Source organism: Ammodytes marinus, assembly GCF_949987685.1.
Source record: "Ammodytes marinus genome assembly, chromosome: 6".
NCBI lineage: Eukaryota > Metazoa > Chordata > Actinopteri > Uranoscopiformes > Ammodytidae > Ammodytes > Ammodytes marinus.
The window spans coordinates 4946666-4958688 of NC_137235.1; the positions used below are offsets into that span (position 1 = coordinate 4946666).

The 12023-nt window shown below is 39.5% G+C and overlaps 1 protein-coding gene across 3 annotated transcripts in view; it reads right to left on the reverse strand.

The window, feature by feature from the left end:
• Nucleotides 1-11752, reverse strand: part of fam13a (family with sequence similarity 13 member A) — a 61506-nt gene extending 49754 nt beyond the window's left edge. For 2 of the 3 annotated variants that reach the window (XM_080029251.1, XM_080029249.1), the window contains exons 1-4: nucleotides 11546-11752; nucleotides 6546-6741; nucleotides 3033-3242; nucleotides 717-894 (exon numbers count right to left, since the gene is read on the reverse strand). In XM_080029251.1, the coding sequence (XP_079885377.1) occupies nucleotides 717-894; nucleotides 3033-3242; nucleotides 6546-6741; nucleotides 11546-11572 (611 nt within the window). In that variant the 5' untranslated portion in view covers nucleotides 11573-11752. The remainder of the gene's footprint in view (nucleotides 1-716; nucleotides 895-3032; nucleotides 3243-6545; nucleotides 6742-11545) is intronic. The other variant, XM_080029250.1, reaches the window with a different exon arrangement.
• Nucleotides 11753-12023: the final 271 nt, after the last annotated feature.

The following is a 12023-nucleotide window of genomic DNA, read 5'->3' on the forward strand; positions in this document are numbered from 1 at the left end:
CTTACTGCGCCGTCACATGAAACCAATGTTTTATATCTGACTCATTAAACAGATCTACTGTGGAAAGATGATTGAACCTCCCAGCTTTAGACACCTTAACTATCCGCCTGCCTATCTTTACAAAACATGTTTTGTTAAGGTCACAATGAGGAAGAAAAACACACCAAAACTTTCAGGAATGTCAGTTATGTTCTTCAAGGATATGAACATGTTAAGTTGCCCTGGATAAACGGAATATTTTCAAGATTACGTTTAGTTTTGTAAAGTTAAGTCAACTTGCCTCCTGTGCCCTTGAGTGTGAATCAAAGATTTGTTATTGTTTTTACTATAACTATTCTTGCTGTTGCTTCAACACAAGCTGCAATCTCAAACTCAAACAATGTGTTTCCAGGCAACTATTTGCTAACACACTCACCATATCAACTTCTTATATCAATAATATCAATAACAATATGTCAATATCGTGTTTACAGCTTGTTGCAGTGTATCCAGGAATAAAAAATTAAAATAAATGATTCAGGTCAACGGTGTTAAACTATAAATAGCAATAAGAAAATGGTGATGGTAAGATTGGCCCATCATGGCTATATATATTTTTTACAGCTCGACTACATCGACCTTAAAGTAGCTATGAGGAACTTGTCGTTTTTGTTGATTCTAGTGGCACCTTTGGACAAAAGCAGTAACACCAGTGCCTTAAAAAAGGTTGAACTCACTGGAAGACACTGGGCCCGAAGACAGTGGCGAGGTTGAAGGCGTTCATACGGTTCTCCCCGTGGTTGCTCTCCACCAGTGTGAGGAAGTGACAGAGGAAGCGGAGGAGACGGTGGTGGACGTCTGGAAGCTGCTGGAGCAGGTTTCTCATATCTGACCAAGACACGTCATCACCAACCTCTACAGACACACAACACAAGACATCAGAAGTTCAGAACAGGCCAACCTTTGAGATAATATTAATTTGTATGACAGTCACAGTTGTTTTGTGTTCAGAAAAACTTTAATCATTGTCTAAGGTAATAGTATGGAGTTTCCCTATCTTTATTCAAAAGTCTGGTCTTTCACTTTGATAGCATTATTTATCAAAATCACATTCAGAAGTTGTAATTATGTCGGTCAAACTCTGTCCTTGTGCTGAAATAGCTCCTGCTTGCTCTGAGATTGACTATGCTTCTGCTCAAACTGTATTGTGTTTGTGCTCATCAACTGCCATTCTATTGACAGAGGAATTTTAATAGTTTTTTTCACAGAAAAAAATCCAAGGGGAAAAACTCGATAGAAACGTGGATAAATGCCCCTGTGCTTAAAGGAGCCATTTCTCAACTGTTTTTGTATTCAGCTCAACTATTTTAATCCACAATCCAATGACGAACAAGTGAAGGAAGAGTGACACAACCAACTGTACTTTGGAGCGAGCAGTGATAGCTCCATCCACCGGCCGGGCTCTCTGTAACATCTAATCTTCAGTTGTTGTAACTAGTAAGACGTGAGTATTAGAGCAAAGAGCCGGAAAATATGTTGATGCTATTACTTGGGATACATAATTAGGTCAAAGTTGGATAAACGGATATGGGGACTGATCCCCAAAGAATGAATGAGTGACGCAGACGTTGTGCGTACATGCGTCCGTCTACGTGGGTGTGTGCCAGGGTAAGAAGGTGTGCAGTGTGTGAGTCTGACTGAGAAAGTAGAGCAGTGTGTTTGTGTGTGTGTGTTTGTGTGTGTGTGTGTGTGTGTGTGTGTGTGTGTGTGTGTGTGTGTGTGTGTGTGTGTGTGTGTGTGTGTGTGTATGCAAATCCGCTGTGTACGTTTTCTTTCAGAAGGGGTAGAAAAAAAAAATTATTATAAATTTAACGTTTATAATAACATTTAATTGGGACATTCGAGGCACTTTAATTTGAATTCTTTGGTGGATTTTCACGTGTTGACTTAAAAGCAATGATTGTTAATCAAAATAGTAACTGTAACTGAATATTTTCCAATCAATAAATCAACAAACAATATGATGAACTTTTAAGGATAGCAACACCCAAACAATAATTATAAAGCTTTCTACCAAAGCCTTCTACTCTAATGGTATGAAGCTTGATTTGCTTATATGTTTGTTGAAATATTTAATTGTGGTCTGGTCTTACTACCATTGAGATGTGATAATATTGCTAAATTGATTGATTGCACAAATATATTAGTCAATCTAAGTGTATTTTTATATTCTGAACTGTCATTTATACCACTAATCAATCTGCAGCTTCTTATGCCTGTCGGTTCATTCATCATGCATATTATTCTGTATTTCCCAAATACCGAGGAGGAGGCCAAACCAATTTCATAACTAAAAAATTCAGTAGCAAATGGCCAAGTCTTGCACTCTTCAACCTGTTTTTCTAAGGCAGCATTTGGCCATTGACTGTAAAAAATTGTCTGATATTTATTGGGTTGAATACTGCAGCCAGTCTTCTCCCATTAAACAGATTAAACCAAGTGATGGAAGAGAGTTGAAGTGTGCACAGACACTCCACCTGCCAAGGAACTCATTTAACCTTTTGTTTTATGACTAAGGTTATTACCAGAAACATTAGATCCGTCACGTTTCTCATTAGATTGACTCTCTCTGTCTCACACACACGCACGCACATATGCACGCACAAACATACACACACACACACACACACACACACACACACACACACACACACACACACACACACACACACACACACACACACACACACACTTGTGCCTTTATATGAACTGCGGCAGATGACTGCGGTGCTTATAGTTATTTTCAGCACCTAAAGATAGATTTGCTCATCATCCAATCAGATTTGTGAACTTGTGACCCATACATTCAAAACACTTGTGAGCGGATAAATCAAATTGTGGATATGGGAAGTTGTTTGGGGATAGGTATCACATGATGGTTGTAAAAATCAAAGCATCTGACCTACTTGAGCTGGCAGGACACAGCTGGTAAAAATAAACACATAAATTGGGACGAGTTGACACATTGACAATCACAGACTACTTTCTCTTACCTTGGTAGAGCTGTATCAGCGCCTGTTGGACTGAGGAGTCTACAAGACCCTCAGGCAAATCCCTTAGGAATTTTTTGAGCAAGCTGGCCACCGTACACAGATCAGATTCAGAGGCGAGGTCCACATGCTCCCCGCTGTCCAGCCGCTGTCTCAGGGTCTCCACAGCACGCACGTTCCCATTCACCCTGAACAGACCCTCCTGCTGCAAGGCTGCAGGGAAACCCAGAGAAATACTGTGAACGGTTACATTCACTAATAAGGGTGTTTGAACAGTTGAAGGGTGCAGAGTGGAAATGTGGAGAGAGAGAGGGGGATGACATGCAGTAAATGGCCCGGGCCGGATTCGAACCTGCAACCACTGCGACAAGGACTCAACATTTAGCCTAGTTATTGTTAAAGGAATAGTTCATTAAGAGCCAGCCTATGTATCAACTTACTTCAGCATAGTCATTTTATCATAGGCCTAAAATATTTTAGTGTATCAGTCTTTGGCTGCTTCCTGGGATGTTGTTGAAAATCAACAGTTATTAAAAACTAACTGTCAAAATTTCCATTTAATTTGATAGGAATATGTTTTCTCTCTAAATAATGAATAATGGGTATTTTTCTGACCTTTTCTTTGACCTTTCATGTAGCAACCAGATATCCTCTGTCACCACCATCAGGCCAAAGTCTGTAGCCTCTGTGTTTGTACTTGAACATTTTGTATTAATCAATTAATATTACAAACGTGCATTTGTATTTTATTTAGTACATTTGTTAAGTTAGTTAATTTAAATGGACTGACTGATGAACTTTAATCATGTTTACCGGAACCTTGCTTTTTTAAAGATGTATTAGGCTAATAAAAAGAAAAAAAAATGTAATCACTTACCGCAATATAACGTGCTGTTGATTTCGTCTAGTGTGCGTTACTGCCATTAAATAGACTACTAGAGGGTTTTTCAGATCTCAATTTGGCCTGGGCTACTTTACAATGATGCCTTGAAGGTCAGGTTACACATAATGCAGCTTGATACACAAATGTTAAGCCTATGCTATAGCCTATATTTAATTTGACAGATATTTGGTGGTAAAAATCAGTGTTGGGAACGTTACTTTGAAAAAGTAATTAGTTATAGTTACTCACTACTTGTTCCAAAAAGTAACTGAGTTAGTAACTGAATTACTTTACAATAGAAGTAATTAGTTACCAGGGAAAGTAACTATTTGCGTTAGCCTAGTGTAAAAAAAAAAAAAAAAAAAGTTGTCAATTTGGATTTTTCTGAGCAGTTTTCACAAGTCAGTTGAAATGAGTAGAACAGACAGGTAGGCCTACTTGTAGGCTACATAACCTTCAATATTTATTGCACATCAACAGACAGCAAGAGGTTTAGGCCTATCCTGCACTTCAAGTAGGCCTATTTTGTTCTCAACAAAAGTAGTAGAGGAAACTGCTGGATGTACCGTGCTGATCTGCTAATATCACTGGATTAACTTCAGGGGTGTCGGCTAAAACAGCCAAAAACGTCAGACTATGAAGCATGAGACGATGAGAGGAGGAGAGGATTTATCCTGTTTATTTCCTTCTTTAACATGCACAGCAGCATACAGATCCCAGGAAAAGAACAATAGCAATATTCGGCTTGTGATGACACGCTAAACAGCTGTTGCAACTGGCGAATCGCGGCCGTTTAATAACGTGCATAAATTATAATTTATAGAGATTGGGAAACTCCAAGCACTTACTCACAAGGGTGATGCAAACAAACTCAGGGAGAGCACGTTTCAACCGTGGATTGATAGGTGGTTAGTGCGGCAACGTGCAAGCTCACACAACAGAGAGAGAAAGAAAAAGAAACTTCACTTAACAGGCGCTCCGGCTGACTGACGTGACGGCGCTAACTGACAGTTATAATGTCATCCACACTGAATAAAACACACCGGTCTCCTCACTAGCAGTTTGTGTAGTATGGAGCCAGGGGTGCGTTCGGATTACACAGTTTATTCAATCAATTCATAGTAACGCACCGCATTTAACGTTCAGTAACGATAACGGCGTTGTAACGACGGAAAAAGTAATTAGTTAGATTACCCCGTTACTGAAAAAAGAACGGCGTTACCTAACGCCGTTATTTTAAACGGCGTTATTCCCAACACTGGTAAAAATAAATGACTAACATGTAGGCTACCTTGCTTGCTACTACTAGCTGTAATGGTGTCTGGCTGTACGAGACTGCTACCTTGCTAATCTCCTCGCGCGCCTTCTCTGGCTGCATTGTCATTTTGAAAAATTCCAAAAAAACACAGGTAAACCTTTTGACTGAATATATGCTAATATTTCAGCTTGTATTATCCTTATTGCCCTAACCTTACCCAAAGCACTTACTGTAACATTATAGTGTAGTCTTACCTCGACTCTAGGCTACTGTACTGTGATGGTAAGCTTAGAATGTGTGACTCATATCAATGGTTAGAATGCTAATGGACAATTAGCATTTGTATTATGTCATTAAACATGAGCACCAATTAATGCATATTTACCGTTGTTGTAGGTCTCCATGGCGACCACGAGGTGGTACTAGATAACATGTTGTAATGAATAGTTTTACCCAATTATATAACAAGCCAAAAACGGCTATTTTTCTCAATAAACTCTTGTGATATGAGGCCATTAGAATGTTTAGAATTGGTTAAAGATTTGTTTTGTAGCTCATGGATTAATATGTTTTCTTTCAATGTAAGTTCTTATTAATTCGTTTAGCATTAGCAATAGTTTGAAGTGTGAAAAATGCATTGATAATACAATATACTGACATTAATATGCTATCTACTGTATATGATTATAAGAGGCTTGTAGTTTCAGTAGCAACGAGGGATTTCCACTTTATTGTACTGACATCTAGTGGTCGAATAGAAGAACTGCAGGAATTAATCAAGAAGGTCAATACCGTACCTTACCTCTTAAAAATAATGAATAAAAAAAAACATATTATCATGGTGATATCTCTGATTAATTATTAGAGAATTAGTGAATATCTCCTCACAGTCTGCTAACTGTCCTTGCTGTGTGTTTACAGAGCCTAGGCTGTGTTATAATATTTTGTCAAAGTGATTTAGACAAAATATTATTTCTTAAATAAAATCTTAAAGGGACACTGTGTAATATGACATCATCAAGAAAGTTCTAGAATGCAACGCTCCCTGGGTAACCCCACCCCTTTTGAATAATAACAGAAGCTACAGTGGCCTTCATGGACAAGAACAATTCTATTTTAAACAATGCACCTGATGACATTCCAAAAACATGGATTCCTCCATACGACTTGCCCGCTCAATGGACAAAATGTGACATTAATATTTGTAATTCTCCGCTCAGGAGGATAATTCCAATTATTGGCAGAGGTGATTTTACACCAATGAGGACATATTTATGAATGAGGATATTGATTTGAGCTAATGAATTACTTAAAATGTTACACAGTGTCCCTTTAAAGAAGGTTGATAAAGCATTAACACCCTTTTTTCCCTCACCATGCTTGTGTAGATGCTCCACCATTCTCCGCACCACCACGGGTACACCGTCCTGCAGCAGGCCTTTCTCCTGCAGCTCAAACAGGGACGCCCCAAACACCTTTGTGTCCTCGCAGGCCACCGTCCGGGCTCGCAGCATGGGCATCTGGACCATCTTCTTCATGTCTTCCTTCACCTGCACCGCTGTCTTGTTGTGCTGATGGGAGAAGAGAATCAGGTTAGACAGTGTGTGTGTGTGTGTGTGTGTGTGTGTGTGTGTGTGTGTGTGTGTGTGTGTGTGTGAGTGTGTGTGTGAGTGAGTGTGAGGTCCGTGCATTCACACCTCCTGCAGCCATGTATTAAGAGGGAAGTGTGTGCTGTGCTGAGAGCTGTGAGGAAGAGAAAGGAAAGGGCTAGGTGTGTGTGTTGCTACGACAAATATCAAGTTACCACGCAACACCTTTGGTTAAAGGCAATGTCAGAGTGACACACACACACACACACACACCTGCAAATAGACACACGTCAGGGAGACACATGTAGCCTATATGTTCAGGTAAGATAAGATAAGACATAGGAAAGGATGAGGTAGAACTTGATTTATCCAGAAGGAAATGAATTAGCCAGGTTGCTCGAAATTACAGAAACAAAAGCAAATAATACAAAGGAAGTGAAATATAAAATATACTAAAAATATTATCATTTAAAAAAAAGTGTTATAAAAATGTAAAATGTTAAGTAAATGCAAACTAACCGTGCCTCATAGAAATAATAGATAGCCTGTGATGGTGACAAGTCATATTGCACACTGAAGAACTAGTTAATATAATTCCATAATATCTCCATAGTATTTAAAAACTGCTAATTACCCATATTAATGAAACACCATGCATGATATTAAATTACATTAACTTAATACAAACCTAATATTTCACATGACAGTGTAGCAGTTCTTTTCACACTTTCTTTATGTGCTGTTGAGTCGTTTATTTTCAATGTGTTTTTGTATGTAAACAATATATTCTACAAGTAACTTGTAACTATGGCTACATTAAATGTAGGCAGTAAAAAGTTCCTTCTTAAATGTAGTGTGAACAATTTCAAATACTGAATAAAACTACAATGTATTGAGTAGCCTACAGTAGTTCACAAAATGAACGTTTTTGCTTTTCACCTACGCTCTGCTCGAACTGCCCTGCTGAGTCCAGTCACCCTCAGAGGACAAACGTCGTAAACCAAAGACTAAGCATATATGCAGAGCGTTAATTCACCAGCTGTTAACTACGTCTTATCTGATAACCTGTCAATGCAAACAGTGCCACATGCCGTCTCTATATCTGTGTGTAGTTGCACTGTTTAACACACACACACACACACACACACACACACACACACACACACACACACACACACACACACACACACACACACACACACACACACACACACACACACACACACATTGTAAACACTGAGTGCACACGGAAAATCTCCATGTTACAAGCCAATATCAAACAGAGAAATGTACACAACAGATTCGTTTACCACATTTAACTACATCAAATTGCATTTGTATCTTTGTGTAGGCAGGACTAAAGGAGAACGAGAGTTAAGAAACACACAAACCAGATTCAGGATTCAGACATTGGATGAGGAGGCAAAAAAGACTTCCTGTACTTCAGATTCAGTGTTCCAAGTTTTTTCTCTTGTTGCCATAGCTACGACCAACCCATGTGACATATTGTTATTGGTCCAGAGTTCATTGCTTCAAGCGAGTGAAGTGACCCACACGGAGAAATGAGAGGCCCCCTCGGAGTTTGTCACGATGAGGTCCACACAGTAACACAATGTACTGTAGATGTGGATAGTGAATATATTCAATATGTGTGTGTGGACATTTGTTTAGACAGAGGGAAGGCCCACAAGCTCATGCCAAACTCAGATCCGCTGATTAAGCCCATCTCACAGATGGCTAAGGAGACAAGATTTTTCCCATGGCAGATGCTCTGGCAGCATGAATGCGACATGCATCTGAGAAGATCGCACAGGAAATGTTTCAGTGGAGCTATGTCATCTACTGTTTCCTGTGCTGTGCTAAAGAATGTGACATGATAATTAAGTGCACTTGAGTTTTGATTCATGCTTCATGCATGAGCCCTTGTTTATGGGCTAAACTGCACTCACATACAGTACATACTGTATGATAATAATATACCAGCTTGGTCTTCTGGTCTGAGACGATGTTAGCAGTACTGAGTATAAATAAAAGGGTTGGGTAGGTTTGAATAAGAAAAACGGGATCGCATGTAAACAAAGCCAAGAAAGTTCAGAATTCTTTGAATATGTTTTGACTATATGATAGTAGAAAGATAGTCCTTAATCCTGGGTATCTACTTTTTTAAGATGAATGCGATGTTATGATATAGTTAAATTATAACACTTTTGGACGTTTTTCTTTAAATACAGATTTATAGAGTCAGTTTTATAGTACCTAGTCCTACTGGAAACCTTATTTGGCAGCTAACTGGCTCTTAGTAGTAGTATACTACTCATGCAGGTGTTAGAGAGTTAAGCCGGTCTGAGCTGAGTCTGGCTGCGATGGGCCTTCCTGAACAGATGTCCTTTAAATCTGTCTTTACTATCATGCCCATTTACACACTCACGCACATACAGTATACAACCCTCTTTCTTGGTTGCTAGTTGTGCATCAAAACGGATATTATTTTCATAATAGCACTGTTTTTTTCTCAATTTAAACACACAAGTCTACAGTACGTTTGTCACATGGACTATTCAACAACTATTCAAAACAGATTTGACTTTTCAATGTGAATCCGCCTGTTATAAGTTAATATTCAACACTTCACAAATGACCCTTCGCATTTAATGTCCTCAGCTAAATTACTAACATATCCAAATCAATTGATTTACTATGAAAAAGTCAACAAATCCCGCACCAAAACATAAGAAAAAAAAAGTAAATATTAGATATATTTTCTTTTTTTAATAACATTGCGAAAACTTCTGGCAGCAATTGACATTCAAAGCAACTACAGTTGGTAGAAAAACTAATTGAAACTTAATTTAAAGGACACCATATCGCACACATCTGTGCTCCCACTTCACAGTTCAAACACATGTAAAACCCTGTGCTGTGAGCAGGTTCCCTTGTCAAAACACACACTTGTGCTTCTGTCACTACGTCGCTGTGAAAATAACAAAGTATATAAAAACATCACACCCCTCAATGTCGGTGCGAAAATAACTATAAACTGAGAATATTGTAACATCACACTCCTCAATCTGAGCGACCACACTGAACCTACTCAGTTCAGAATTCAGAAGTTTTTAAAGTCAATTGAAAGGTTTTTCTTAAAATTAGCCTTGACAAGCCAGTGTGAACCAGAGTAGCCTAGAATAAAGGGAAACACATCCTGGTTGTACCCCGTTTGCCTGTATTGTTAACCAGGACAGTCTGCTTTGATTAGCCCTACAGTCCCCGTCTCCTGCGTCCCTCCCCCAAACCCCTAAAATGTTCTCGCACTGCATCCTCTGACAGTGACAAAGAACCCTATTGTCGTTGAGTATTGAGAGAGTCTTGAAACTAATGGCCTTTTGTTAAGTCTTCCTTCTCCCCTTAAGAAGAACATTTTCAGGTGTCAGGTCAAGAATCTCTTCTGACTTTTTGTACAGTTTAGACACTGCAGGTGAATAGGGTAGAACATGTAACTTATAGATATCATGTAACTTTGCCAGTTAATTGCTTACATTAAAACGATTATCGTATTGTTGGATAAAGCCAGAGTTAAAATCTTTATTTCATTTTTACAACATATAGTTTTTACATAAAGCATTTTTAATTTTATGATTAACAGGTACAGGTCAGGTCTTAAAAATGCATTTTCGGCATGTTATGAAGAATTTTTTTTATCATAAATCAGACAATTAACAACATATGAAAAAATCCTTCTTTAACAACCTGCAGAATAGTGCTAAGAATGATTATGAAAAGTTCAGTTGATGTAGGTGCTTTAGAATTTGAGATTTTTGAAAACTTGTTGCGGAAGCAAAATAGCCAAAAACCTCGAAACTGACCAGTGCTTGAGAGAAACATGTTTTTGCCTGTGGTGTCTAGCCTTTAGTGGGTTAACAAGTCTGGTCTTAACAAGGTTTAACACAAATAGACTGCTAACAGGCACAGCCATCTTCCTGTGTCTTTAACTTGCTTATGAAGTGAATGGCAAGCCCAAGCATGTGCCCTGTCTTTCCCAGCCCTCCACCTCCCCCTCTCTCCGCCCCCTCTTGCCTCTGTCCCTATGTGGGTGGCCATGGAAGCAACTGGTAGCAAAAGCTCCACAGGCACCTAAAGCAACAGCTGTATACCGCTAAGAAAGTAGTTTAGAAGAAGTACACAGAAGTACGACTGTCAAAGTCCTTCAAACCTAGTTAAGGCGTTTTTCTATTCAGGAAGTATTGTGGAAAGTGACCTCATGGAAGCATTGGACCATTACTTGGAAGGAATTACAGGAGCATGAAGGTTACAGTGTGTGTTTGTCCATGTTATACATACAGTATAAACAAGCATGGCAGACTTAATGTAGTGCCATGCTGGCAAGGGATCTGCTTTCTCTGTTTAGTTTGCAAGTGAAAGTATTCATCTTGAAGCCTGTGGCCATGTTTTTATAAGCAGAGTTTCATCTAGGGAGGGGACGCTTGGAGAGGTTTGAGAAGAGAAAACATTTGTCCCTCCTAGACATTTTTAATGGACCCAATTGTGTCTACAAGAACATTCGAAACACACACACACACACACACACACACACACACACACACACACACACACACACACACACACACACACACACACACACACACACACACAAACACACCATCACAAAAGAAGTGTGTGCAGTAGGCTGACAGTGAACAGCACAGTCCCGCTATGCATTCTTTGGCCCTGAATCACAGTTTTAATGGGAAGTCTTTTGAAGCGACTGAGGCTTTGTAGCTTCTATACTCACACAGATGGTCATGGCTCCAGCCCCCATTCTCCCTGTGAAGAAACGCCTGTGGAGGCAAAGATGAGGGGAAAAGTTTCTCTGCTCCTCACTCCGGTCTAGAGCAAACTCTTTGACCTAACCCAGGGACAGCAACCCTTCCCCCCTTAAAATGTGCCATCCAAATATTCCAAAAACACAACACGGATAGTCCAAAAACAGTGTAAAGAAGTGCTGTCAGTACAGGCAGAGTGTATGCTGCTATCCAGACCCTGATCAGCACAGATTAGTGCTTCTTTCTCTTCCTCCCTCTTCATTCCCCTCTCTCCTCCTGGGCTGAAATCTGAGCCGAGCCCTCCCATTGGCCGACAGACGAGGTCATGTGACTAAGGGGTTAAAACCCCAAACTTTAAATCTGTGCCTGCAGGAGTCGTCTGAGGGAAGAAAGAGGGCGGGAGCTTGTGGGAAGTCTGAAGCCTGAACAGGAACAAACTTGTGTTGC